At 36.1% G+C, this 23,397-nt stretch overlaps 1 protein-coding gene across 2 annotated transcripts in view; it reads right to left on the bottom strand.

Moving 5' to 3' along the window:
• The window catches only part of LOC127450784 (probable helicase with zinc finger domain), an 88,648-nt gene that overhangs the window by 37,000 nt on the left and 28,251 nt on the right, over positions 1 to 23,397 (bottom strand). For both annotated transcript variants that reach the window (XM_051715131.1, XM_051715132.1), the window contains exons 17-21: positions 19,544 to 19,662; positions 12,705 to 12,850; positions 9,704 to 9,851; positions 8,302 to 8,485; positions 3,809 to 4,037 (exon numbers count right to left, since the gene is read on the bottom strand). In XM_051715131.1, coding sequence (XP_051571091.1) covers positions 3,809 to 4,037; positions 8,302 to 8,485; positions 9,704 to 9,851; positions 12,705 to 12,850; positions 19,544 to 19,662 — 826 coding nt within the window. The remainder of the gene's footprint in view (positions 1 to 3,808; positions 4,038 to 8,301; positions 8,486 to 9,703; positions 9,852 to 12,704; positions 12,851 to 19,543; positions 19,663 to 23,397) is intronic.

Raw genomic sequence — 23,397 nt, 5'->3', positions numbered from 1 at the left:
AGTCAATTGCTGACCACTTAAAGAATAAATAAAATAAAAATCAGTACTGTATGTTTAGTATGTCAATTGCTGACCATTTAAATAAAGAATAAATAAAAATAAAATAAATAGCTTAATTAACATCAGGGGCCGGTTGCACCAGCTATACGTACATTACAACTTAGCCTAGTTGTGGCGTAAAATGGGCACTAAGTCACAATTTATGCACTACTAAATATTTGACTGTTGCAGACTACGGCAGCCTCCGACCAGGAGTAACTGATGGAATAAAAAAGCAGACTCATTTAATGACATCAATGAGCTCATGTTTTGGTTGAGAGGCTTCAGTGCTTTTGACATATATGATGGTGTTGGCATTTACACTCCTTTACATTTACGAGAGAGAAAAACGTACTTAAGCGGCTCTTCAGCATGAAACCGATCTAACGGTGCCGTTTTTAGGATGTGTCAACCGGTGTCAAGCTTAAACACATTCAAAATATATATATAGGATATTAAAATGAATAAATGTTGTATTAGTATGCATCACCCCTCATTTATTTTAGATACAGTTCCTATATATTATTATTTACACAGGCAAATAAACTATTTATTAAATCTACTTTTATTACGTATCCTATTTTAATGTCTGGAAAACCAGACTTTTAAATATTACATTTTATAAATGCAATGACTGGAATTGTTCGGTTGAGGGGGGTAACAAACTGTGAATCCTGAACAAAACAGTTTGGTGAATACATGTTCACTCATTAGCTTCCACTCAGCTGACAAGCAATAAAAGTAGCTATGTGATTAGCTAGTTAGCTATAAGCTCGTTGTAACGGAGAGTAAAAGATGGACTTTATTTACTTTCCAGCATTGCGTCTCACCAACTAGGTAACAGCGAATCGTGAAATCAACACTCACCACACACAATTCACCACCGCACCGTTGTCTGCTGAGCTGCAAAAAGATGCTCTGATGTTTACCTTTCAATCTGCTACATTACTGACTGCACTGACAAACTATAGATGGCTAACAGCAAACAGACATGAGTGACATGGTTGACAGGGACAGGGTTAACGTTATATTAGTTATATAAAACGATCATTTTTTTTTATTAACTTTCCAGTATGTATTTCACAATCTAATTAGCAATTTAACGAGAAGAGATCTCCTCAAATCCGCACTGTTTAACTCCGCCCTGTATGCAGAGCCACCGTCAGTTCAGAGTCAGCTCTGTAAACAATGGAGTCGGAGTGCGCTCTGCTGGACAAACTACGCTATGACACCAATTCCAAAGCATTGTTTTCTGCATTATATGTTCTGAAAAAGGTTTTAATATCGGCGCATATCGGTAAAATATACGCCGATACCGATATATCGGTGAAAGGCTAATATCGGCAGATAATATCGGCCATAACTGAATACTAGCACACTGTTTACTGCACACTGTGTGCTGCCTAGTATTAAAAAAAAAAACAAATAGTATGTAAACAGTACGTAATATGTAACACTTTCAAACAGTAGTAAGCTGCATTATGGCACATTTTATTTTCAGCTTGTGGCGTCCAATTATCATCTCCACCCCAGTTATTTTGCATTTTTAATCAAAGTAATTCAATATAAAAATCAATCTGATTCAATAAAAAATTTAAATCGAAAGATTTTTTTCATAAAGTTTTTCCGCCTTATTTAGCAATGTAAATCTAGCAAACTATTTGTATGATGACATGTTTCTGCCTTAAAGAAATATTTGCTAGATTTACACATCTGAATAAGGCGGAAACATGTCATCATACAAAATGTCCGCTAGATTTACGCTGCTAAATAAGATGGAAATGCATCATTAAATAAAAAAGGTTCACTAGATTTACGCTGCTAAATATGGCGGAAACGTGTCATACAAACAAATTTGTTTGATTTATGCTGCTAAATAAACTGGCAAAGCGTCATCATATAAAAAAATTGCTAGATTTACACTGCTAAATGATACGGAAACATGCCATCATATAAAAAGTTTGTTCGATTTAGGCTGCTGAATATGATGACATGTTTCCGTATCATTTAGCAGCGTAAATCTAGCAAACTTTTTTACTTAATGATGATGCATTTCCATCTTATTTAGCACCGTAAATCTAGCTAACTTTTGACATGTTTGATGACAAGATGACATGTTTCCGCCTTATAAAAATATTTGCTAGATTTATGCATCTGAGTAAGGCGGAAAAGCGTCGTCATTAAAATATTTGCTAGATTTACGCATCTGAATAAGGCGGAAAAGCGTCGTCATTAAAATATTTGCTAGATTTATGCATCTGAATACGGCGGAAAAGCATTGTCATACTGAAATATTTGCTGGATTTATGCATCTGAATAAGGCGGAAAAGCGTCGTCATTAAAATATTTGCTAGATTTACGCATCTGAATAAGGCGGAAAAGCGTTGTCATTAAAATATTTGCTAGATTTATGCATCTGAATACGGCGGAAAAGCATTGTCATACTGAAATATTTGCTGGATTTATGCATCTGAATAAGGCGGAAAAGCGTCGTCATATTAAAATATTTGCTAGATTTATGCATCCAAGGCGGAAAAGCGTCATCATTAAAATATTTGCTAGATTTATGCATCCAAGGCAGAAAAGCGTCATCATTAAAATATTTGCTGGATTTATGCATCTGAATAAGGCAGAAAAGCGTCGTCATATTAAAATATTTGCTAGATTTATGCATCTGAATAAGGCGGAAAAGCGTCATCATATTAAAATATTTGCTAGATTTACGCATCCGAATACGTACGACGACATTTTGTTGTCTTATTCTGCAGCGTAAATCTGGCGAGCTTTTTTATATAATGATATGTTTCCACCTTATTTAGCACCGTAAATTTAGTAAACTTTTTTATATGATGATGCTTTTCCACCTGATTTAACCTGACAGTGTAAATCTAGCAAAAAGAAAAGTGCTTTCAATTTCTTAATTATTTAACATTATTCTTTTTGTTGTATTATGCTGACATTAATTGAGAAAAAAAAAAGGTCAGTACTGCTGTGATGGGGTTTCAAATACAGCTGCTGAGGGAGTAACAGTAAATTTAGCATCTTTCTCGGATTGCAGTAGACCATCTCTATTTTTTTCCTCTTTTGGAAACTCATGGAAATGTAAAAGAGGAACTTTTCTTTTGCTGTTGTAGGAGTATATGGGGTTGCCAAAATAATATTTTCCATGGTCTCCCATTCACCACTATAGAAGTTTACACTTCTATAGTTAACTTCTGCGTTCCAACCCCGGAAATATGAAAAGGGTCAATTCGCTATTTCTCTGACTCCACTGCATTACTATCACACACATACACACAACAAATAACTACTCACTGTAACTGTGATAGTACACAAATGCATTAACTTCACACTATCTGCCTAACATAACCCTAAAGAGAGGTGCCAAACGTTCTTATGGTGCTACTGTACATGCAGTGTGTGAAGCATCGATGTGTGAAGAGTGTGTTCAAAGCTAAACGCAAAGAAGTACATAATGGGAAGGCAGAAGACAGCTCTTGTTTTAGGGACTCGACTACACAGGTACTTCCCATTACCAGACCACTTTGAGCCACCATCTGCCCGACTTACACATCCAGACAAGCCTGTCCACAAACTAAACGCCAATTCACAACGAATTTTCAGCATGAAAGACATGCATGGTAAGTTTTTAAAAAGAAGAAATGTGTCTCTATGAACTCCTTCCCACCAAATCCGAAATATCATACACTGCTCAAACTCATTCATATCAATAATATAATGATAAAGTGGTTATACAGTGTGTAATTACCTGCAGCGTCCCACCGAGCAGAGAGCAATGGGGTCTCCCACCACAGCCACCAGTGACTGCGCTCGAGTGATGGCGGTGTTCAGCAGCTTGTAGTTGGACAGGAAACCGTAGTCCAGATCTTCAGTGGAGTCCTCCACCAGCTGCTCCTTTCTCTTGATGGCCGTCTGCTTGTGTTTGCAGGTGTGACGGGTGCGAACCGTACTCAAGAATAGCACCCGGAACTGTTTACCTACGGAACAGAAGAGATACATATCTCCTGACTTAACATGTTGCTGACAAAAAAAAAAACATTAAGGCCAACATGAAATTACATTCACAACCCATTTTACATGCGTAATGTTCCGTATTTCTAAATGAAACAGGATGTTCAATAAGAAAAAAAAAGTACCATCTAGTTACCACCAATATATCACCTATCGGCCAGTTTTTACATTAAATGTCATTAAACCAGGATAATTTCACATGAATGCTGCTTTTTCTCCATGTTTCGGCTATCAGATTTTTAAAGTAATAGTTTCTGTTTTTGGAGGATTTAAAGGCAGAAATGTGAAGCTTATAATTTTATAAAAGCACTTAAATTCTTCTGTTAAAACTTGTGGTTTATTTGAGCTGTAAATAGTTGTTTTTACAGTTGTTTTAGGTGTTTTTGGGTTTACGGCATTACATTGTAATAGCAATGAAGTTGTAAAATTGGCAATAAATTTACACAGAAAAGATAAGTATGTGATATCACATTAAAATCATGTTTACACGCATATTGTTTACATCTAGTGACTTTACTTTTGAAACAGTGAGTATTTTAACATTTACGGATTGGCCCCATTCACTTACATTGTAAGTGCCTCACTGTTACCCAGATTTGTGCTTTTTTTTTTTTTTTTTTTTTAAGAAAAGGAGGGACGAGTTGAAAATAATTTTTGTGGTAATCAATATGCCACAAATGCTGTTGATTGAGCTTATTGACGTGGAATATTCCTTTAAGTAATAAGTATCTATAGCCCCACAAACCTTTACCTTAATTTTAAGGTTGAATTTAAAAGTGACATCTGGAAAGCCATACGTAGCAGTTGAAGAGTAGAAATTAAAATTTTAGAGGTCTGCAACCGAACCACAGTCTTTAAAGTATAACTTCTTGTTCAGGTTCATAATTAATGGAGTTTTTTTTATTTTTTTAATTCCCTTTATTTGACTTCAACCTAAGTGTATGAAAACTTCTGACTTCAACTTGGTATGTTCATAGCATGGTATAATGTGCCGCTCATCATTGGGAAGTGGTTGCACATAATGTGAGGCTTGCAGCCAGGCGGACATAAATCTTACTTAAAATTAATCTCTGTGTTGAATGAGCACCTCAGTTAAAGGAATTTCTCCTTTCCTCAAAAAGTGATTTCAATGCAACCAGCTAAATCATCAATTATGCACAAACCAATCCGGCTTTTCAAATGAAAGCTGCAGGACACCAGCTCTTCTCCCAGACACCAAACACTCATATGGCAGGCTGAATTACTCTCTGATTCCCTTTTGAGATGACATATGATTGGCTTCCACTCTCCAAATCCATATTTCATAGCACTTTCCACAAACAGGGTTCAAATTGGTGTCCTATTACATTTTTTTAAACAATAAAAGCACAAATCACAAGTTCTTTGGTGTAAGAATGGTATGTCAGATAGATAATTATCATACATAAAATTAACATTGTATGAAATGTAGTTCGTTTTAAACACATGAAATATCTGTACACCCCCAACCCACTTCAGAGGTCTTGACTTTTTATAGTGTATCCAACAATTAATATCAGTGACATCATTTTGACATAATCTGTTAAATTGATTTTTAATTAATTGGAGAAAAAAATATATTTAATTATTACCTTATTGTAATTACTACCCATTTTTTGTGCAACTCTGTTACTGCATGATTTCCCTGCACCAAAAGTGGAATTTTCTTTTAAAATTGTGACACCGTAGAAGATTCATCATTTGGACCCTTTCAACAAAATGCCTGTGAAACAAGTGAATACAATTCCATTGTATACATTTTTACACAAATTGTAACGTTGCAGTCATCAGGCTCAACTATTCAACCCTGTATCCAAAGTTATTGTAGAAAAATGTATAATACAAATACAAATATTGTTCTTTAATTTATAAAAACATAAGTTTATCAATAAGTACAAACTAAATTATTTCCCCAAATGAACTAGCCCCCACTGAATGGAAAAATTAGGCTGTTATCTGTTAACTGTTTGGCGAAGTTGTTTACCTGTGATAATGCTTGGATATGTTTTCTGGTAGGGTTGTTGAAGCTTATATTGCTTGTCAAGCTTTTAGGAATAGAACAATACATAAATTGGCCAATATTCTGAATTTTTAAATTATTGGTCGATATATATACCCCTTTGGCCGATATTTTTCTTGAGGGCCCGAGAATTGTCTATTTGCATGTGAAGCAACTGACATGCAAACGACCAGTCACGGTTCGTTTTGTTATTTGGTGCAATTGTGCTACTACAATATTAGACCGGTGTGCAACACAGTGTCATTTAAATGGTCCACATATCAGAGCCTCGGCAGACGCATTTGAGCTCATAAAAATTTTAAAGTGCTCGCCTGTTACATTCTCCCTCTCTCTCTCTCCTCAACAGTTCCCTGTAACTTTTAACTGTCTTGTCTAATGATAAAAAGGCAAATATCAATAGAACTAATATTATCATATACCATCTGCAAATATGCAGTTTAAATTCTATATCTCATTTAAACAGATGTAATAAACCAACCTCACAAAACTTGAGCAGATCCAGCATCCAGTGGAGCACTAATTTATTTACCTCTAAGGCACATATTCTATCAGCCTCTCCTCAACAGTTCCCTGTAACTTTTCTAATAATAAAAGGCAAATATCAATAAAACTTGTTTTATATACCGTTTGCAAATATGCAGATACCTAGTTTAAACAGATGTAATTCACGAACCTCAAGGAAATCCAGCGCTTTCTTCCCGTTGAGCGCTTATCTAATATCTTTCGCTGAAGCATGTATTCTATCAGCCAGAATCAAAAACTTTAGGATCAGGATCAAAAGTTCCTCTGATTCACAAATCATGATGACAATCTAAGCAGGCAATCCAGGCCGTTTAAACTGTCATGAGATTGATGCTCACGCTGGGTCCGCAGAAGTGCGTGAGTGCAACTACAAGGCTGCGTCCAAAACCAGGAAAATGCTGCCTCCGGAGGATGTATACGGAGGTAGGATGAAAATAAGGTGCTTTTCAAACTGTTCGGAGATCACATAAGAGTTCCATTCATTCAAAACTGATGTCAGTTCAGCCATTAACTGATTAGGCAGCAAGGTAATAAGTCAGCTGCCTACGTTTTCGGATGCAGCCCAAAGTAAAAGCGCTTCACGTGTGCTATAAGTAAATGTCTTATTCACTATGCACTGTATGTACAATTGGTTTGATTCGATATTTTTTGGGGGGAGTAAATGCGATTGTTGCACATGGACATGCAATCCATGGTTGCTGGACTACTGTATGCACTGTTATTTCCTTCTTCCTAATATATTATATAATATAAACACAATATAATAATGGACAAATTACTAAAATTTGATGACTAAATAGAAATCTGAAGAAACTGCTAGCTACCATTTAAAATACAATATTATTTTGTAGTTTTGTGTGAAATTGAGTAAATATATTGCTAAATTCAACACTAAATATAGTGCTAAAAATAATTTTTTTTTAGCAATTTTAAGTTTGTTATTTACTATATTTAATTGTGTGATATATCGGCATTGTATCAGCCTATCGGCCACCCTGCTCTCTGGATATCGGCATCGGCCATTAAAAAAAACAATATTGGTTGACCACTACTTAAGTCATGAGATTCCTCTACAAAGATCAGTGCTGAAACACAACTCACATAAGTGTTCTTCCACAAATTGCTTGCAATTTTAAGTTTTAACCACAGATGTCGCTAGAGAGCACAAAGTTACGTAGTGCAGCTTTAATGTTATTTAAAAAAAATATAATTGTTCATTGTGAATTCATAATGCAATAACTAATGTAGGCACAAAAAAAGAAAAAAAAAAAAAAGTATTTGTAAATGTTGCAATTAACAAACCAAGATTAGTAAGTGCTGAAAAATTATTGTTCATTGCTAGTTTATGTTAGCTAATATTGTAAACTAACATACAGTATGTAACCTTGTTTTAAAGTGTCACCCAAATTACGGTTTTAAACACAAGTCCCAAATTTTGGTAAGAGTGTTGCAAAAATGGCAAAGCCAATAATAATAAAAAAAGAGACATAAAATAAGTACAAGCAACATTTTCTGTAGGTTAAGCACCTCCTTTCACAGACTCTTTTTTGAAAAAACAAAACAAAAACAAACTTTTCAAGCCCTACTTTGTAACCTTCTCGTGGAAAGTGCCTCGGTGTCACATTAAAACACAAAGTAAATGTGGTATGAAGTGAGTATCTTTGACTCACCCTGGACATTGAGCACTCTTTCCACACTGACTTCTGGCATTCTTTTTTTGCGGAGTTCGGCGCGGATTCGGAAGACCTGGTCAGCGTAGGGAGAGACCACACCGATGCTCCCCTCGTCCAGCTTCCCCCAGGCCACTGGCCATTTTTTCCTCATCTCCTCCACCCGCTCCACTATCTCAAACACCTGCACGGGCACAACACATCATTCAGACAACACTAGAATACATCTAATACTGAAAGAAAGACCTACAATGACTCAATCTGAAATTTGGCCTGTTCACACCATGTCCAAGTTGACTAAACACAAATTTCAAAATCATAAAAAACAATTTCTTCCCAAATTTACAAAGAGTCAGATGCATACGTGCAGTATGGCAAAAGCTTAAACTGTCTCAATACACCAGTTCCAATCTGATCTTGGAAAGATATTCAAAACTCTTGGAAGCATTTAGCACTTAGTATAAACTAAACTAGATATCCATGAGCAGAACTGTATAATCGGCTTTGTCTTCTATGTTATATCTGTGAAATAATCAATACTTCTGGATGGACAGTTGTTCTGATTATATACACATTTTCTACACAGCCAGTCACAAACTGTCACTAATGCGCCATTACAGTATGTGAATAGAGATTTTTCCCCCTGCTGATATTATTAACTATTTCTATAACTATTTCAGAATTTTCGGTTCCTAAACATCATGTAAAAACAAAATGAACAGTGGTTGGTCGCATTACATATCATTCAGAGTATGAGTGGACAATTTTTCATCCAGAACAAGTTGCAAAGTGGACCAGACTTAAAGAAACAGTTCACCTAAAAAGGAATATTTTTTGTATAATTTACTCACCCTCGCATTTTTCCAATCCAGTGTGACTTTTCTGATTTTGTGGAACACAAAAGCAGAAATTATAATGAATACTCTGGTCCTTCTTAAAAGCTTAAAAAAGCACCAAAAAGTGCCATAAAAGTAGTCCATGCAGCTTGTTTTAGCGCTAAACAATGCAAGTTCTCTCATGCACTCAAACGAAAAGATTTACACTGTCAAATCACTAAAATTTCATGTTTCTCACCAAAATCTACAGTATGCCTTCAAAAGACTTATGGAATATGATGGATAAGTTGCATGGACAACTTTTGAGATACTTTTGGGTGCTTTTTTAAGAATTACAGTGAGACACTTTCAACGGCCATTGTATTAAAAAGGCAGAGCAAGATTTATTACAATTTTGCCTTTAGTGTTCCTCAGAAATAAATCCATGGGTTTGGAATGACATGAGGGTGACTATTCCTTTAATGCCGATAGTCATAAATCTGGCTAGGCAAATCTACACACTAAAATGTAAGGAATCCCAACATAACAAATGTTCATGTTGTTGTCAATGGTTATGTTGGGGTTACCTCAGCGTTGTTGTAGTAAGCAGTGCTGTTCTTCTCCTGCACGTCCTCTCCTCGTGCGGTGAAGAAGGTGAGAGGGTAGAAGTCCTTATGGGGCGGCTGCTTCCCGCTGGCCATCAGTTTACCCTCATAGAAGAGCTCAGATGTGTAGCTGCAAAACACAGTTAGCACTCACTGCTTTAATAAGGGCATTCCGCAACCTCGTTGACATAGAAAACCTAACCGTAACTCAATATCAAAGGCAATCTAACCTAAAACGAATTCAAATCTGGTTTATCACATCTCATCTGGTTAGAACACTGTGCTAAGTTCTACTGACAGCATTTGAAGCATAATGTTGATTATAGAGTTCGATCGATAGTAGATTTAGCGGATACCAATAACTAAGGTGGTGGAAAAGGCCGATAACCGATTTATCGGAAATAGTTTTTAAAATTGATTTATAGAATGTTAAAACATTTTCTTAGTCTTTATTTCCTAAGATGGGCACAGACATATACTATGATGGCACAGACATAAAGACTAAGAGTCTAAAAGTACTAAAATCCCAGTTGCAGTTTAATGTGCAACCAAAATCCCAATACTAACCAGATGAAGTCAAAATTATTTTCTGTGGTAATTGACATGATGCCACAAATGCTGTCGAGCTTAACTCAAACAAACACTTCCTGCATCCATTTCACAGCATTCTACTTCGTTTGAATTGGATATTACTCAATCAAACTTTCCGCAGGACAGTATATGTAGATTTTATGCAAAATGATTCGATAAAACAGATGCTAATGTAAATTTTGCCGCTGAAGCCACTCGTATCCATTTTAATTAACATTTTGACACCAGAGCACTTCAATCAAGGACAGTTTAGCAATTTTTCTGACTTCTGAAGAGTTCAAAGCACTGGGAGGTATCGAGAAAGGAGGGGTGAGCTTAGAGAAAATGTCAGAATGCATCCCACTCAATTTACAAAGCCTCAGTGCTGGAGTAAAAACTGGACCTACAGCTTATACAGGTGTTTAATCTTTGTTCTGTTTTGTCAGCTCTTAATCCCAAAACACACAACTGGGAGTCCACAGAGGGAACAAATGTGTTACAGTTGCCATTGACAGTATTGAACGAGTGTGTGTGTGTGTGTGTGTGTGTGTCACTATTCTCTGTACAGTATGTGGTGCCTATTCTTTCTCTGTGAAAAATACAAACCAAAACCCCCCCTCATATTTAGTTAAACTTACACAAAATAACATGTATATTTGAACAAAAGTTTGGACACACTTGGGGAAATTTATGTTTCTTATGATCTTTGATCGTCCAACCTGTGCTGTAATGAATAATGCCTTAAATTATTGCTCAAAGTAATCGTATGGCTTCAGAAGACTTGGAATACAGTGCACGAGTCATATCGATTACTTCCGAGAGTTCGCCTTTTCCCGATCATACACAGGCAATTATTTTAATAAAAATTAATTAAAGATAATCATACAGTGTTTTTAAAATGAATGTGATATAACTGAAAGGGGATGTGCGTTTTCTTAAGTATACGTTCTGGAAAGCCCATCGGCTTTCTCCAACGACTCGAGCCATTGCCCTTGCTCACCTTCGTTGCATGCTTTCAGTTCGGGGCGTGGGTCAGGAGGACGGTTCTGTTAGCAGCATCATGTTTACCAGCTCCCATCCTGGACACGTGTCACTGTGCACGCTCAGGTAGGGCCGCACTCGACATTTCACAGCAACAGTGAACGAGCCACCATTAACTTCTGATATGCTTCGCATCCGTTTCTTATGCGTGGGATTCGCAGATCTAATAATATCACGTAAACTGCTCATACCGTCGTCCAATGACAGGCCGTCTTACATCCTCTTCGACTGGCACATGGGAGAGGAGGTGTGTCTTATAACTGAGTCGAAAGTTCATTGGTTTCTCCCACGAGTCAACAGTCCAATGGCATTTTTTTTTTTAAAGTCGATTCTCAATTGGAGAAAGAAAAGAAAAAAGCAAAAGGAAAAAGAAAAGCCATTGGCAAATGGATGAGGAAAAGCAATTGCCAAATACCTTTTAAAAATGCAATTTAAAAGGTGCTTTTAAAGCGCATTTAAAAGACTCATTAATGTACTCATTTATTGTTAAATATAATGACATTTTTAAACATGAATTAAATAAACATTTAAATGTGTCTTTATTTGTCCATTTATAAATTGACTTGTTTATTTAAGTTTATATTTTCAAAATAATAGATTGATCATTTATTCCTTCATTCTTTTTTAATTGGCACTCCTGGGCTTCAGCAGGTATTGATTGACAAATGGAAAAAGGAAAAGTCAAACAATAAAGAAAAGCAATTGGTATATGGACGAAGAAAAGCAACTGGCAAATGCTTTTTAAAAAGCAATTTAAAAGGTGCATTTAAAATTGACTTAATGTGCTGTTTTATTGCTAAATATAAGTACATTTTAAAACATTAATTAAATAAATATGTAAATGTGTCTATTTATTTGTCCATTTATAAATTGGTTTATTTATTCAAATTTTTATTTTCAAATTAATAGACTGATAATTTATTCCTTTATTCTTTTTTAAATAAACTTTTCCAATTTGTTTCTTTTGTGATCCACAGAACAAAGTAAGTCATACTGTTCTGGAGTGACACAATTTTTATTTTTGGATGAATCATCCCTTTAATTTCTAATGAAACATAAAACATTTTAAATATTGGTGTTACTTTCATCCTGTTACGCAACTTGCCACTATAGTTTGTGTCATACATGATATAATCAGAACGTCACAGTTTACAGTCAACCAATGGTGACAATAAACATCCTTCTCCTGACACAAATGTAAAAAATCAGATTCTTTTTGAGAAAAGGCACCACATACGAAGAACACAAGTAGAGAGAACAAGACAGGTTTTCATATGTGTAACTGCATCCGTGTTAGCACAGGCCTAATGTTGAGTGTGTTTGTATGCGTGTCTCTCCTCAGGAAGAGTGTGTGTAAAAAGTTCACACCTACTTGATGATCGCCTCATGTGAGCGGTAGTTTTCACACAGCAGGATCCTGCAGGGGTATTCAGATGGGTAATGCTCGTACAGACGGTCCAGCAGAGACACGTGCAGGTTCCTCTCTCGCGCAAACTCACTGTACACAAACGGACTCAGCTGCAGGAGACAGGAAACACGGCAGGGTTCGCATGCGTTAAATTAGCAGCAGTAAAGCAATTAAACAGACCATTCACTTTATAGCTGATGTGTGTTTTTTTTCGATGTTGAAATACTTAGCTTAAAATGCAAATGATATAGTCATGGAACTCGACATGCTGCAAGCTGATAGGTCCTTTGAAAATGTAATCTGTTAGCCAATCAACTTGTCTAACATTTAAATCGCAGGTAAGCCGGTTTCAGTGCAGTGCGCTACAGGTTCTCTCATTGAAACCCTCCTCCTCCCCAGCACCAAATGTCTAGATCTGCTTCAGGAAGATTGTATGCATGTTTAATTGTGCAGCAGCATAAGCAACATAAGCAGATCTAGTCCATCAAGACCAAACCTAGCAACTTGTCATATCCATTATAACACTTTGAATTTATTCTGAGAGGTGTCATGACTAAACTATAAGAAAGCTAACTGCAGGTTTGTTTCCCTGAAAAGTGTAACACTGTGGCGTTAACAAAATATTCCTCTGCTTGTTTGAACATCCTGTCCATTTCATCACACAAATGAGTACCTTACCAACAAACCTTAACACATTTAACACTACAGCCAAGGTTAAAATTTTTACACATAACACCAGAGAAAAGAAAATGCAGTCTGAAGTGACAAATTTACAGATAATCAGAACATAAAAAACAGAACATCAAAACTGAGATCAGCCAAGTCTGTGTATTTATCGGCTCTTACAAACAAGAACCATCACAATCCTAGAACACTTTTTAATACAATTAATGCTGTGTTAAATCCAGCTGTTTGCATTTATCCTACAGAGTCGATAGCTATGTGTGAATGTTTATGCCAGTTTTTTATCAATAAGGTAACCGAAATTAGGCAGAATATTCACCCTGTTGTTTATGATCCTGCTGTCCCGTCAAACTATACTGGTGTTTTTAGCCAGTGTACAACTATTTCTCTTTCTTTCTTGCATGATGTTGTAAACCAACTAAAGCCCACTGGTTCTTCCTTAGATGTTATTCCCCCGCGGTTACTTAAGTGTTTGATGTAGTTGGTCCTACTCTTTTAAATTTGATTCATAAGTGCCTTGAATCAGGAGATGTCCCTGACTATTTGAAGCATGCCTCGGTACAACCCAGACTTAAAAAGGCCTAATCTTGATTCCTCAGTTCTATAAAATTTTAGACCCATTTCTAACCTCTCTTTTTTATCTAAAAATACTGGAGATAGTAGTTCTCAACCAACTTCAGGGATTCTTGGTTGAAAACAAGATTCTTGATACGTTTCAATCGGGTTTTAGGAAATCTCATTCTACTGAGACAGCTCTCTTAAAAGTTTTAAATGATGTTTTATTAGCCACCAACTCCGGAGATTCTGTAGCGCTAGTACTTTTAGATCTGAGTGCTGCTTTTGACACGGTGGACCGCAATGTTCTTTTGTCTCGCCTAGAACAGGTTGTGGGCATAAGGGGTTCAGCCTTAATTTGGTTTCAATCATACCTTACAAACAGGAGTTTTTCAGTCAATATAGGCCAATTTCACTCTGATGCTGTTCCTTTGACTTGCGGTGTCCCCCAAGGTTCTATTCTAGCTCCCACACTGTTCTCTCTCTATATGCTGCCACTTGGTTCTATTTTTAAGTAATATGGTATATCTTACCACTGTTACGCAGATGACACACAAATTTATTTTCCTCTGAATCACAAGATCGGTTTAGACCCTGTGGTTGCTTGCCTTGTGGATGTTAAAGCATGGATGTCTTTACCTTTTTTTTTTTTTTTACAAGTCTAAAACAGAGATTGTTGTATTTACCCCTTCTGATGCCAAGAGTATAGCCAATTTAAATTTTGATGTCTTAACACCCTATGTTAAGCCATATGCGAAAAATCTGGGAGTACTTTTGGACAGTGCACTAAAACTGGATAAACAAGTTAATCAGGTTGTAAAACCTAGTTTTTATCAACTGCGAGCCTTGGCGAAAATGAAGTCTTTTCTCTCTTTTGAGAACTTTAAAAGGGTGATCCATGCTTTTATTTCCACTAGGCTTGATTACTGTAACTCTCTGTACCTGGGGATTAGCCATTCTTCTTTGGCTCGCCTTCAGATGGTTCAAAATGCGGCTGCTAGAGTTTTAACAGGGGCTGAAAGCGTGAGCATATTACCCCTATTCTACGGTCTTTACACTGGCTACCTGTTCGCTATAGAATTGATTTTATTGGTTCTTATTGGTTTTTAGGTCTCAAAACAGTTTAGCACCCTCATACCTCTCCGACCTGCTTATAGATTACCACCCAGTGAAAGCTCTTAGGTCTGTCGATCAAAGCCTTTTAGTTGTTCCAAAATCTAGGTTAAAGTCTAGGGGTGATCAGGCATTCGCCGTAGCCGCTCCCAAACTTTGGAACAGCCTACCAATTCAAATTAGAACTGCCCCCACACTACCCATTTTTAAATCTAAGATAAAAACATTTCTATTTGATCTGGCCTACAATTTGTGATGTGATGCTTTACTATATATACTCTGTTTTTGTGTCATGTGTGACTTTGTGCCTGTCTGATTGTATTTGTTGGTCATTTATGTTTTATTGTACAGCACATTGGTCAACGGTAGTTGTTTTTAATAGTGCTTTATAAATAATACATTGATTGATTGATTTGAAAACTGGGAACTAAGACTGTCAACATGTTGCATTACAAAAAGAAAGTCTTTCAGGTTTGGAACAAAATGACAGCGAGTAAATTATCTTATTTACACATTTCCTTTTTGGATGAACGATTACTGACCAAAATTGAGGATTTTCAAATACTGTATTTTAGAGGAATAATCATGGTTCAATACAAGTTAAGCTCAATCGACAGCATTTGTGGCAAATTATTGATTACTACAAAAGTTTATTTTGACTCGTTCCTCCTTTTCTTTAAAAAAAGCAAAAATCAAGGTTACAGTGAGGCACTTACAATGGAAGTGAATGGGGCCAATTTTTGAACGTTAAAATACTCATTGTTTCAAAAGTATAGACACAAGACAAACAATATGCATGTTAACATGATTTTAGTGAGATAAAATCACTTACTATCCTTTTCTGTGTAAAATTATAGCCAATTTTACAACCTCGTTACCATTACGATTTAATGTCAACAAACCCCGAAACCCTAAAACGACAGTAAACAATACAATTTAAACAACTTTAAGGCTCAAACAATACATGTGTTTTAACAGCAGTATTAATGCAAGTGCTTTTATAAATTATAAGCTTTACATTTCAGTGTTTAAACCCTCCAAAGATTGGCCCCCATTCACTTCCATTGTAAGTGCCTCACTGTAACCTTGATTTTTATTTTTTTAAAGAAAAGGAGGGACGAGTCGAAATACATTTTTGTCATAATTAACATAATGCCACAAATGCTGTCGATTGAGCTCAACTTGTATTGAACAAGGAATATTCTTTTAAGAGAATTTTGAGAAAATATGGTGCAAAATAAATGCTAATTCAATTTCAGCAATTTTGTTTCGGCCTTGAAAAACCCTTCAGAAAATTTACTCTGAACGAGTCAACTCTTAGGATAAAAAGTATCTAGTAATCCAGATCCAAAAGCTTAAATAAATTAAAAAAGACATTAGTCGTGTCCCAAATGACTATGCACTTACAAAATATACTATGCAATCAAGCAGTGTATTATATGAATATCTAAACAGTAGTATCGTCCCAAATGAAACACTTAAAGTTTGTTTTTTTACTACAAGGAAGCATTAGCTGTTTAACAGCTGATGGATGTGACGTTTCAAACACATGTGATGTGTTGCTGTTAGCTTTAGCACGTTAGCCAACCTCAGTTCAATACTTATATCTCAAACAATGTACATATTCACACTGCATGATTGTAAAACATTCAACTTATATTTGTAAGGTGCTATCTTCACTGAAGTTTCGCTAGTTGCTAAATTCTCTATTAATTGGAAATGTTTTATCAGACCAGCATTGCGGCCAGGTAACTCTGCACCTTCCGTTACATTCATCAAGCTGTGAGCGTTGAGCGCATGAAGTATCCAAAATTCCACACTCTGTTTTGACGGTTAAAGAAGTGAATCATCCAGGTACTCGTAGTACACTTCTTTTTGTAACCTTTTTTAAATGTTAACATACTACTCGCACTACTGACACTACAAAAATGATGTAGAATAGAGCAGAAGTGTGTTGTTTGAGACACCTATTTACTGTAACTGGTGTAAACCAGTGATTAAAAGCTTGGTCCTGATTATATTTACTTGATGGAAAGCTTTGAAATGAATTTTTTTGTGTACTACTTTTGGTCACAGGCAAATTTTGCAACTTCACAGAGTAAATCAACAACCGTGAACCTCTGATCTCAATCCTCATCTTTTATTTATAATTTATATAAACTTTCAGATTTGGTGTGCAAAATCCCTGATGCAATGCACCCAGTGAACACTAAACTTGTGCTACACCAAAAAAAAAAAAAAGTTTTTTAATTAATACATATAAGCTAGTTGAGAACAGGCTTTTGAAACATTTGATGGCAGGGAAAGTTTTGGAAAGTGATCCCATCATGGAGCTTTAATTTTTCTTTAGGAAAATTTCAAACAAACTTCTCTCTCAGCATGAATACATTAAAATAGCCCACAATAGAGATTGAAAGATGCAAGCTTTACTTTGAAGGAACGGTTAACTCAACTGAAATTTGAGAGAATAGTTTATGTTTGCGCACATTCAAACTTTGTGCTGCAAGGTGATTTATGCCAGGTTTGACGTCAATGACACCAAACGCCATTGGCTCCCATGTCTCGTATACAAACATGATGCACCAAGTTTGAATAAGTGGTAGTGTGAATACGATTTTAAAGTTTTGGTTATGATTTTCAGCAAAAGCTATCACATGACTTCAGAAATACTTTTTTATGGACTACTTTTATGGAGATTTAGTGAAAATCACCTGACATCTCATTTTGTGTTTCATGGACAAAAGAAGTCAGACATTTGGTTGAATAAATGACAGAATTCACATTTTTGGGTAAACTATCCCTTAAACTTTGTTGCATTTTTGGGCAGCCGCCTGCAATTTTTCACACACAAATTTAAACGCTCACCATTCACACACACTGTGGACTAAATGCAAAAAAATAAAATCACATTTTTTCAGTAACACCCCCAAAAGACTCATATTATTCATAATTAATATTGGATGGGTTTATAATCTTATGATAAACAAATTTTATTATTATTATTTTTCTTTTTTTGTTATTGTCCCAAATTTGTAAGCATGTAATTCTGGCTCTGTTTACTCTATCTCACTTTGAAAAGTCTTATTGTGTTGCACTAGATGGCAGCAAGTACTAAAAAAAATATTTTTTTCTCCATCACAATATTCAGATCTGAAATGTAGGTGGCGCTCTAAAGCATTTTAGCCCTCACAGATTTGCTCATCCATAGACATTCGATCTAATTTTCAGTTTATGAAAATCATTTCATTGAATATCTCGGCCTCTGAGTGGACTAGAAGCTCAATCATTTGAAAGCTGAGATCCTCATCTTTGCGACAGTGTGTAACATTTTATCATCAATAGTTGAAAACGTATTTTTATGATGATTTGTTTAGCAAGGTATTGTAAGAGGCGCACAGAAGACAGACCCGTTCTCAAATTACCTTCACACATTCAGCAAAAATAGTGACAATACACGCAAGAACAAATGTGCGCAATGTCTTCACCTCTGCCTTTTCTCCTGCCTTGTTTAAACTTTCAGCAGGCACCGCATCACGAACTGCACAAAGCATGTAGCAGTGTCAGCGGCACTTATGTAAACAAAGACGTCTCAAGCACGCCAGTTTCAAATGGGGGAAACGATGAATTAACACTAATATTTCGGTCAGTCCCTCACACAACACTATCAATACAGGCAAGATATGCACAGAAGTTTTTGTTGTTTCAAAGGGGGGCGTGACCAAATAAACTTGAGAACCACTGCCCTAACCCAAAAATTGTTAAAGCTGAAGTGTGTAACTATTTGGTGTTAAAATACTTTCTCTTATCCCAGCTAAAAACTGAAAATAAAGGAATTTTTATAGAGCCACAGAGACAGAGTTTAGAACGACCTGTTCATACCAACACAATAACATTGACTCAACCAATGGTGTGACCATTGTGACCAATGGGGCCACCAACTTGAGGGTGGGACTATCTTGTTTGTTCGATCAACAGCAGAAGGTGGTGTATTCAGAAAGCTGCTAGAAAGCAAATGTTTATTTTTGCAATTCCGTTCGGTGGCACAGAAATTACACACTTCAGCTTTAAATTATGTTATGAGACTCCCTTACATGAAAAATTACTTCTTGATTTTACCCATCAAAATTGGATTGGATTGGGAAAAGCGGGCTATGATTTGATTGGTTAATATAATTTTTCCGGCCCATGTGACAATGGCTGTCAGCAGAGAAGTAATTTCAGGAGTTGGAGTTATTATACATACTGTAAAAAACAAAATGCGCTCTGATGAATCATGCACAATAACACCAAGAACATGCATTAAGAAAATAAATACTGTAGGGTCAATTTTGATTTCATGGTGACTTTAAAACAGGAAGCCAAAGAATTATAGTAGTTAAAAAAATTGATCGAATAATGACTGACTGTTTCCCATGATGCTGTTCTCACTCATGACATCATCATTCAGGTACCTGCATGTGATCTCCTGCCAGGACGACGCGAGTGCCCTTAGTGGCCAACGCCAGAGGCATGATGGTCTCGCACTCCATGGCTTGAGCTGCCTCGTCCAACAGGATGTGTGTGAAGATCCCTTTACGAACACACACACACACAAATGAAATATTCATTACATGAAGCTTCACAGGATGAGCCATTAATAATAGATAACACTCAAATACACAAACATACACACAGCAACCATTAACACAAAAGTGTCTGCCATTAGGTCCCGTAGAGGAGCTTCTTAATCTGCACATGTAGATGTTAGCAGATGCAAGTCTGATCTGCAGGTGTGTGTGTGTGTGTGTGTGAATGACAGATAACTCACTGACATGTCAATAAACACAAAACATTAAGACACGCCTTCTAGCACACATGCGATTAGGGCTAATGTACTGAATGTTTTCAATGCTCAATATTATTTTTGGCGATATAAAATAATTGTGCAGCATTGTGACTATCACAAAGATTTTTATGTGCTTTTTATTTGGTCATTAAAGGGACAGTTCACGCAAAGATGAAAAATGTCTCATCATTTACTCACCCTCATGCCATCCCAGATGTGTATGACTTTCTTTCTTCTGCAGAACACAAATGAAGATTTTTAGGAAAATGTCTCAGCTCTGTAGGTCCATACAATGCAAGTGAATGGTGACCAGAACATTGAAGCTCCAAAAAGCACATAAAGGCAGCATAAAAGTAATCCATGAGACTCCAGTGGATAAAGCGATATGATAGTTGTGGGTGAGAAACACTTTTTTACTATAAATCTCCACTTTCCCTTACACATTCTTTTTTTGTTTTTGCCGATTCACATTCTTTATGCATATCGCCAGTTACTGGGCAGGGAGGAGAATTTATAGTAAAAAAGGAGATAAATACAGATCTGTTTCTCACCCACACCTATCATATCACTTCTGAAGGCATGGATTTAACCACGGAAGTTCTGGTAACTATTCACCTGCATTGTATGGACCTTCAGAGGTGAAATATTCTTCTAAAAATCTTTGTTTGCATTCAGCAGAAGTCAGTCAGTCATACACATCTGGGATATCATGAGGGTGAATAAATGAGAGAATTTTCATTTTTGGGTGAACTATCCCTTTAAGTTTCCTAAAAACTCTGTCACTGGACCAATTTTGCAAATATTTTCAAATGTTTATTAATGTATTTTAGAGTAAATATTGTGTAAAATAAGTGTTTGATGTTGTATAATATTGTGTACATATCATTTACTATAATTACAGTATATTATATTATATAAACATCAGCATTTAATTCACCATCAGCCACCATGTTCTTTAGATATTGTATTGGCAATAAAAAAAAAAAAAAACATTTCGTTCGACCATGATTAGCATGCATCTTCAACAAAAAAATCTTCATTGAAGTCTATGTGTGATATTTTACATGCTTTAAAATGTTTAGAAAATATATGAAGATAAATATTGCCATTTAATATGGTGTACGTCTAGTGCAGTAAACATGCCTTGATTGTTTCAACTAGTTTTTACTGTATTTTACTACTTGCATCAAACATTTTTAATCTAACTGGTATTAATGACTGTTCTGGTTGAAATTACCATTTCAGAGCACATACAACCACATCAAGATAAATATTGAGCATTGTCAAAGGCTGAAAAATTGAAATAATTGGTTTTATATCAGTCCCGCATGTGATCACACCAAACTTGTCCTCCCTTCTCCAAACACACAAACAAACATGACCTAAAGGAATATAAACACAAAAGGTTTTTGTCATGGGAGGGAATAAACTTCTGCCTCCCAAAGCCCCAAGACAAAAATCACTGTACTTTAAGAATGAGGGAGAAACAAATGAATAGAGACGGCAGCACTGGGTGTTAATGATGACGAGTGTGTTAGACAGGCGAATCGTGTCTCTTAGCAACAGATGATCCTGCACACAGACACACTGGATGAGGAAATTAGTCTCTCCTAATAAACTGCTGCAGATCGCTCTAGCAGGAGGAGTTTAATGCTGCCACTTCCAGCTGTGACGTGCTACTCTTATGTCTTTCTGTTTTAATAAGATGTGTGTAGTTATGAAAACCAGTTGCAAGTCTCTTCTTTAGCATGTTCTGTATTGAGACAAAACGATAATCGGTTTGACCTTTATATTTCAGGTCAAAGGAAAAAGGCTGCTCTGGAAAAAGATGGTGTGGTTGTTTCAAGGAGCACAATAAGACGATACTTGAACAAAAATGAGCTGCATGGTCGAGTTGCCAGAAAGAAGCCAATGCCACAAAAAAGCCCAGTTACAATATGCCGACAACACCTTGACACGCCTCACAGCTTCTGGCACACTGTCATTTGGAGTGACGAGACCAAAATAGAGGTTTATGGTCACAACCATAAGCGCTATGTTTGGAGAGGGGTCAACAAGTATTGTGCTCCTTGAAACAACCACACCATCTTTTTCCAGAGCAGTCTGTATTTCTCCTGAGGTTGCCTGTGGGTTTTTCTTTGTATCCCGAACAATTCTTTCTTGGTCTACCTGACCTTGGCTTGGTATCAAGAGATCCCTGAATTTTCCACTTCTTAAGTGATTGAACAGTACTGAGTTTCAAGGCTTTGGATATCTTTTTATACCCTTTTCCATCTTTATAAAGTTCCATTACCTTGTTATGCAGGTCTTTTGACAGTTCTTTTCTGCTCCCCATGGCTCAGTATCTAGCCTGTTCAGTGCATCCATGTGAGAGTTAACAAACTCATTGACTATTTATACACAGACACTAAAAAATTAAATTAATGTGGGAAATTAACCTTTAATTGCCATTTAAACCTGTGTGTGTCACCTTGTGTGTCTGTAACAAGGCCAAACATTCAAGGGTATGTAAACTTTTGATCAGGGCCATTTGGGTGATTTCTGTTATCATTATGATTTAAAAATGAGCCAAACAACTATGTGATGATAAATGGCTTCATATGATCACTACCCTTAAATAAAGGCATGATCAGTCATATTTTCAAAATCAATGCCAAAATTTCACAATTTCTGCCAGGTTATGCAAACTTTTGAGCACAACTGTATGTCTATATAGATATAGATTAAGACAGAGTAAGACTGCTATGATAGTAGGCTATTCTGAACTGAGCCAGACTGATTCAAGAATGAATTCAATTTGTGAACCAGTTTCAACAATTGAAAAAAACAAAAACAAAAAAAAACAAAACAAAACAAAAAAAACACACAGACATACATACATGTATGTATGTCTGTGTATATACTATATATATATATATATATATACACACACACACACATCTATTACACACACACACACACACACACAGTGGTGTGAAAAAGTGTTTGCCCCCTTCCTGATTTCTTATTTTTTTGCATGTTTGTCACACTTAAATGTTTCATATCATCAAACAAGTTTAAATATTAGTCAAAGATAACACAAGTAAACACAAAATGCAGTTTTTAAATGAAGGCTGTTATTATTAAGGGAAAACAAAATCCAAACCTACATGGCCGTGTGTGAAAAAGTGTTTGCCCCACCTGTTAAAACATAACTTAACTGTGGTTTATCACACCCGAGTTCAATTTCTCTAGCCACACCCAGGCCTGATTACTGCCACACCTGTTCTCAATCAAGAAATCACTTAAATAGGACCTGCCTGACAAAGTGAAGTAGACCAAAAGATCTTCAAAAGCTAGACATCATGCCGAGATCCAAAGAAATTCAGGAACAAATGAGAAATAAAGTAATTGAGATCTATCAGTCTGGAAAAGGTTATAAAGCTATTTCTAAAGCTTTGGGACTCCAGAGAACCACAGTGAGAGCCATTATCCACAAAT

This window comes from Myxocyprinus asiaticus, chromosome 13, assembly GCF_019703515.2.
Source record: "Myxocyprinus asiaticus isolate MX2 ecotype Aquarium Trade chromosome 13, UBuf_Myxa_2, whole genome shotgun sequence".
NCBI classification, from domain to species: domain Eukaryota; kingdom Metazoa; phylum Chordata; class Actinopteri; order Cypriniformes; family Catostomidae; genus Myxocyprinus; species Myxocyprinus asiaticus.
The sequence above is the reverse complement of the archived record's forward strand: the minus strand, read 5'-3'. Positions and strand labels throughout refer to the sequence as shown.